The sequence below is a fragment of the Limulus polyphemus genome, unplaced genomic scaffold (genome assembly GCF_000517525.1).
Source record: "Limulus polyphemus unplaced genomic scaffold, Limulus_polyphemus-2.1.2 Scaffold12520, whole genome shotgun sequence".
Classification (NCBI taxonomy): Eukaryota; Metazoa; Arthropoda; class Merostomata; order Xiphosura; family Limulidae; genus Limulus; species Limulus polyphemus.
In genome coordinates this window covers 1-6816 of record NW_013678130.1, presented here as the reverse complement: position 1 = coordinate 6816, position 6816 = coordinate 1, and the positions used below count along the sequence as shown (strand labels likewise).

General features: G+C 31.3%; 1 protein-coding gene across 3 annotated transcripts in view; it reads left to right on the top strand.

Moving 5' to 3' along the window:
- LOC111083975 overlaps positions 1-3592 on the top strand; it is an 8243-nt gene extending 4651 nt beyond the window's left edge. For 2 of the 3 annotated variants that reach the window (XR_002609335.1, XR_002609334.1), the window contains 2 exons: positions 1296-1728; positions 2193-3592. Coding sequence is in view for 1 of the 3 variants with exons in the window: in XM_022380731.1 (XP_022236439.1) it covers positions 1654-1728; positions 2193-2201 (84 nt within the window). In the remaining 2 variants the exon portion in view is untranslated. The remainder of the gene's footprint in view (positions 1-1295; positions 1729-2192) is intronic. The other variant, XM_022380731.1, reaches the window with a different exon arrangement.
- Positions 3593-6816: the final 3224 nt, after the last annotated feature.

The window sequence follows — 6816 nt, the reverse complement described above, 5'->3', positions numbered from 1 at the left end:
AGACATCTAGCTCTGTTAAAAAATAGAACATTGTGAGACATCTAGCTCTGTTAAAAAATAGAACATTGTGAAACATCTAGCTCTGTTAAAAATAGAACATTGTGAAACATCTAGCTCTGTTAAAAAATAGAACATTGTGAAACATCTAGCTCTGTTAAAAATAGAACATTGTGAGACATCTAGCTCTGTTAAAAAATAGAACATTGTGAGACATCTAGCTCTGTTAACAAATAGCACATTGTGAGACATCTAACTCTGTTCCCCTGTTTGTTGTTTGTCAGAACTTTGTGCTCTTAGCCCCAAGAAGGGCTTGAAAGGTATTCATTTATTAATTGGTTCTATTAGTAAGCTGTGCTTTAGCTGTTTGAGCAAATATGATTCGAAGCTAATCCTCTGTTCGTTGTTTGTTAGTAAGTTTTTTTCTAGCTGTCTGAGCTGAGAGGATTAAAAAGCTAGCCCTTTGATGAGGAAGATGTAATTATTTAGATTATTTATAAAAAAAAAGATCCGTCTCTATGAAATGTATATCATGTCTTATTTTCTTTTTCTGAAAATATCAAAACGATATGATGTTATAATAAATTTTTGATTTGGCTGAAAACCAGTTGTATAAACCAAGTTGATGTTCAGGTAGCGAATACATTTTATTATTGACTATCAATTTTTGGTCCCGATCACCACTTAATTATCGTGATACTCTGGAGGGTAAAATCAAAATATATAATTATTACACGAGAAGTTAGTTAGATTCATGTCTTTCATAAGACAAAATATTATTTACAACGAGTTTGATAATGTAAGTTTGAATTTATTTCATAACCATTAACTTATGATTATTATTTAACTTCCAAAGGTACCTAACTAATTATTCTTTTCTTATTTTCTTTCAATCCCTTTCCTTCCTTGTATGAAATCCACTAATCCTCTTCCTACATAATATAATATGCACCAATCACTTTCCTTCCTTGTATGAAATCCACAATCCTCTTCCTACATAATATGATATACACCAATCACTTTCCTTCCTTGTATGAAATCCACCAATCCTCTTCCTACATAATATAATATATACCAATCACTTTCCTTCCTTGTATGAAATCCACCAATCCTCTTCCTACATAATATGATATACACCAATCACTTTCCTTCCTTGTATGAAATCCACCAATCCTCTTCCTACATAATATAATATGCACCAATCACTTTCCTTCTTTGTATGAAATGCGCCAATCAATTTTCTACACAATATAATATACACCAATCACTATATATATATATTTGCAATTGAAAAACAGCAGTCCGGACCTGCTAGTTTTTTTTCTAGTTTCTTTTAAGCAATTTTTTGCACTGCTTACGTTTTGGTTTTGTTTGGTTTGAAGACAGTAAATATTAGCTCATGATTTCATTATCAAACAATCATCTTCCGTAGAGTTGGTGAATTTCAATTTATTCAAATTGCAATAATTAAAAAACAAAAACAAACAGTAACGTGCCTTCAGTTTCTTGTTTAAAAATTATTGTTTATTTGTTGACTGTTGAAACACACGAAGTACATTTATGTCACTGCCTTCTTGCTTTCTCTTATCAAGTTTACCCTCCTTGAATGTACCCCCTTCCTTCCCTTTGTTTTCTTCATAATAACATTTTTGACAGAAACCACAACGAAGCAGAGTTGGTGGAAAACGACTTCTGGTCAGTTTGGAAAGATCACGTGAGGTCCACTTTAAGGTAAGATGTAACTGATGTATTTGAAAAGTGGTGGTCACTACTGCACTCCAACGTTAGTCTTAAGCCTAAGAAAGAAACAGTTTACGATGTTTTGTAGATGTATTTCCTCTGATTTGAGTGAAGTATTTATAAGTAACTTTATCATTATTTGTTTCAGTGGTGCTTAATACTATGTATGGTGAAAGGTTTTGTGTATTTTCACGTTACCATAGTATCACTTTTCATACGAATATAGAAGTAATGTTAAAACTAGCAACTTGTAAACCCAAAATTTACCCAGAATGTCAATCGTCTCGTAAATTGCATACCAATTAGCAAGTTGACCTAACTCTACCAAAATCATCAAGAGTCTGGTAAAATATATACTAACTAGTTGGTTGATTAAAATCTAAAATCTATTTTAAGCTGAATTTTAAAGGATCACGTGGATTTTGTTTGTATAAAGAGTTTTTGACACTTTTCAGGTCACGTGACAAAACAGAGGAATTTGCGAACAGTGTGAAATGGACACGTTTTGGCAAGAATGTGCTTTTTGCGAATAAATTTTTTCACTCGAGTAAATTCGCTGGTTTGTGCTTCCTCGTGGTACTTGCAGCAAATAGTCTACTTTTATAACTATTGTCGGCCTTTCTTTATCATGTAATAAGTTGGGACATGAAATGTGACATGTTCGAATTTTTATATTTAGAAACCAATCCAAGAAATTTTCTGCAAAAAGTATTTTGTGGACCTTTATATGCAGAGATAATGTTGATTTTTTGTGGTGAACTTCAAGAACATTTCTCAAAACGTAAATAAGAAACCTTTTGCCGGCCTACTACTTTGTGTTAAAATGAACTTTGAAGGAAGAACATGTTAGTTTCTTTGGTGAAGCTTGTGAAATAATAATATCTTAATGTAGCCTTTAGCAGGCTAGAACTGAGCGCGAAAAAACGTACAGAAAGTTATGAAGTCTAACAACAATGAACACGTTTTGACAATGTAGTAATATGTGTAAAGATCGGTAATTGATTGGGTAGATTTGATCAGTAACCAGTTTTAGTATCTTATTTAAACGATCAGTAATCAGTTGGAATAGTTTGTTTAAATTATCATTAACAATTTAAAGTAATTTGTTTAAATGATCGGTAGTAAGTTGGAGTAATATGTTTAGATGATCAGTAATCAGTTAAAGTAATTTGTTTAAATGATCGGTAGTAAGTTGGAGTAATCTGTTTAAATACATACTAATCAATTTTGGGTTATGGTTAGACCATAATTCAGTTAGGTTAATTTTTTAATGTTTGACTATTTGAGGTATTTTTTAAATTATCAGTAATCAGTTTTGGTATCTTGTTTAAATAGTCGATAATCAGTGGGGATCTCTTGTTTAAATAGTCAGTATTCAGTGGAGGTACCTTGTTTAAATGGTCAATAATCAATGGATTGGCTTGTTTAAATGGTCAATAATCAATGGATTAGCTTGTTTAAATGGTTAATAATCAATGGATTAGCTTGTTTAAATGGTCAGTAATCAATGGGAGTATCGTGTATAAGTGATATATAATATATTTAAATTCTTTCTGGTAATAATCCTTAAGCCTAGCACGTGTAAGCTGATTTCAGGGTTTACAAATTTCTTTATCGCAATTGTTATCAGTTTCTCAAAATTAATGATTGATACTTTTAGATTTCATAACAACTATGCCATTAAATTCCAAGTATGTTTATTTGAAAGTTGTCTAATTTTTTAAAATTTTATAAAACAAATGAAACCTTTAAACATATGCTGTAATATCTGTATAAGTTATAAGCACGTGCGGAGTAAAGGATACATTTCGTGGTAATGATTTTTCAAATTTAATACTTTTAGTGACAAAAGAAATTAAGTAATTGTTAGAAATTGTACAAACCTACCTCGCATAACCCTTAAGAATTTACCGCTTTTGGTATCTCAAGTTGCCTCGCTTTATCAATGGACCAAAGATTACTAGGTTAACCTTTACACGATAATACTTTTACTATTATTATCACTAGCGTAAGGTGGTTTTTGCATATTGAAAATACCAAAGATGAAAATAATTAAACAAGCTCAGTCAGAAAAATTAAGATTTAAAATAGTTTCTATGCAATTTTGTAAAGTTTTTTTTCTACCTTTCAAAAGTAATCAGAATATAGAACAAGTACTCAGGCAATAGCCTCTAAAATATGAGCTTATATTCTAGTATGACAAATTCTTTACTTTAAAAATATAATTTGTTATTCTTATAGTAATACATCTTTTTCTAGAGGGCGAGGTACGTAAATAATAGATTTTATGAACGCCATGTTGGTAAGCTTTAGGTGTAAGTGTGGAATCCAGTCATTTCTTGAAAATGCGAAATCTTGTTCTTTTTTTAAAGAATATAATATTAGTTTTAGTTCCAATGTTTTTCGTGTTTGTATGTTTCTATCTCTTTATAATGTCTTAGAGACGTTCATACACGAGGCTACGTCATCTGACTACATCGTCAGTACATGATAGTACGAACTTTTTTATATATTCTGTTTCTTTGCTAAGCCTTTTATTTATAAATTAGTTATGCTAATTTAGCTTATGTTTTTCTTTGTTTAAGTTCAATAGATAGTAAAGATTAATTCTTTATTTCCAAACTTTAGTTGTTTCCTTAATTATCTAGCGCCAGAAAATACAGACGACAAGTTGAATTTGAAATACTCTTAGTAATATAAGAATATCTAAATGTAATATATCTATCATGTGATAGTAAAACATCAAAATTCAATGTTTTTCTTTTAATTACAGTAGTATTATAAAACCTTAATTTAAGTTGTTTTAATTAACGATACCATTCAACACCCAAACTAACGGTTTTGAAGTAGCAAGAAATAATAAAACATGTACGCAACGGTTTTTAATTAGTGGTGTTATAAAAAGTTTAAATATAACGGTTTTGACTTAGTGGTGATTGAAAGAAATTAAATATAACGATTTTGAATCAATGGTGTTATAACAAGTTTAAATGTAATGGTTTTGAATTAGTGGTGTTATTAAAATATTCAAATGTAACGGTTTTTAATTAGTGGTGATTTAAATAAATGTAACAATTTTGAATTAGTGGTGATATTACAATACATGATACGGTTTTCAGTTGAATTTGTGGTAATAGAACAAAACCTAATCCTATCGGTTTTGAATTAGTGATGATTTGACGAATTTTCAACCTAACTTATAATAATCACTATTGTCATTACATATTAAGTTTACAATACATCTGTTGCGTTAGTTGTTAAAAAAGGTTTATCTAAAAAGAAGATGAGGAAGAAACGTGCTCTCCTTATTTATCAACCCTACCTAAACTCAAGAGTATTGTTATATCATAGTAGAAACAATAGATTTATTTTATGTCCTTTAAGAGCAGCCACAAACTGTTTGTTACCTCTTTGGACTTAATATTCGATGATTTCGACTAGTGTTATCAGATTTTGCAGTCAACACGGTAGCGTCCTCTAGTGACACGTTTTGTAAATCAATGTATTTAAATCTATTTAATTATATTCTATTTATTCAAGCAGCGCTTTACATCTGTTTACTGTTGTTAGATTAAACCCTCTTTCTGGCTAACTAGTTGTTAAAGTAGAGTTTCCCTTGTAGGTTTAATGTAAAGCTTGTGGTAAAACGAGACCATTTTAAATATAAAATGTTTGCGATTTGAAAGAACATTAGTTGTATTAGTATGCCTGTGCTTGAGTGGAACTGTAACTTTATACGAACAATAGCCAGAACGTTAGAGTTCTTATTTGTTATTGTACTGCTGTTGTAAAGGGTCATTTCTAGTTTTTGTGTATACATGTTTATACACCTTGCCGTAAAGGATGTAAATACTTAACAACACATGTAAGCTCCCTCTGTTGGAGGATTTTGTGACTTTATAAGTTTAGGGATCTAATGATGTTAAAAAAAAAAATATATATAAATGTACTTTCAAGATTCGTTCCTTTTTGGATAGATTTCGTGTGTGTGTTCGGAATGTGTAACCAAAAAATACTTCCTTATTTTGTCTATACTTGTTTCTAGTAAACCATCAATTTGGCATATCTCTGTGTGCAGCGCCACCTGCCAACACTGCCTTTACTCTTGTGGTGCTTCCTTTGCGGTTATAACTAAGAATTTGTCGCCAATAGTCGAGAAATGTGCTAGAGTACGTTTTCGTGGATCGTATAAGACTGTGTTTATTTAGTAGTTATTACTGCAACTGAAGAAGAGAAAGCTGTGACGATGGTAAGTGACAGCCATCTATCGTTTGAGAACATAAACACTTTCGGGACACTGGAGCTTTAAAAAATCGCGTGATACGGCTATCAAACTATTTTTAGTAACCGACGTTAAGCAAGACTAAAGTAAGAATTTGATGAGAAACCGAGTGTATTTTTAAACTAATCATGTCACATCTTTCTCTTCTTCAGTTGCAGGAAACAACCCGTTTCGCGAGTGGTTGAATGACTTCTTTGTTTAGTTATGTGAGGTTTTAGTCTTTCTCTAACCAAATTATAAAAGAGGGACTCATTCTATTTGTATAAGAATAATTTTGGGCCATGTTTAATAACATTTTTCTAATCGCACTCTGTGGTAATTTGGTTTTCTGTGCTGTGGGGGTGGGTGGGGGTTGTTTCTCATCATATTTAGTTTTCACTTGCTCAGTTACTGAAATTGCTGTCATATATTTTCTCTTCAACTAGTTTCTATTATTGTCATTTCATTGAAGCTATCATTGTAAGAATATTAACAGTCACGTGACTAGGGATGGTGTTTCAGAAAGAGGTGTTCAGGTGTTTATTAAAACTATAATGATCTTCCCAGATCGGTGGCTATGCTCATAGTAGAAAAAGTGTTAATCTTCATAGGATATTCGTTTCTTAGTGGTTCGGTTCCGTTTGTGCTGTATGTTAATAATAAATAAATGGTTTGAAATAGACTGTTTGTCAGTACGCATTAATTAAAGGAAACACGGTTTTCAGGAAGACGAGGACGTAGAGTCATGTTTCCTTCAGATGTTTAATATGTTTTAACTTGTTTTTAGGATGACGAGGACGTCGAGTCACGGTTAAAAC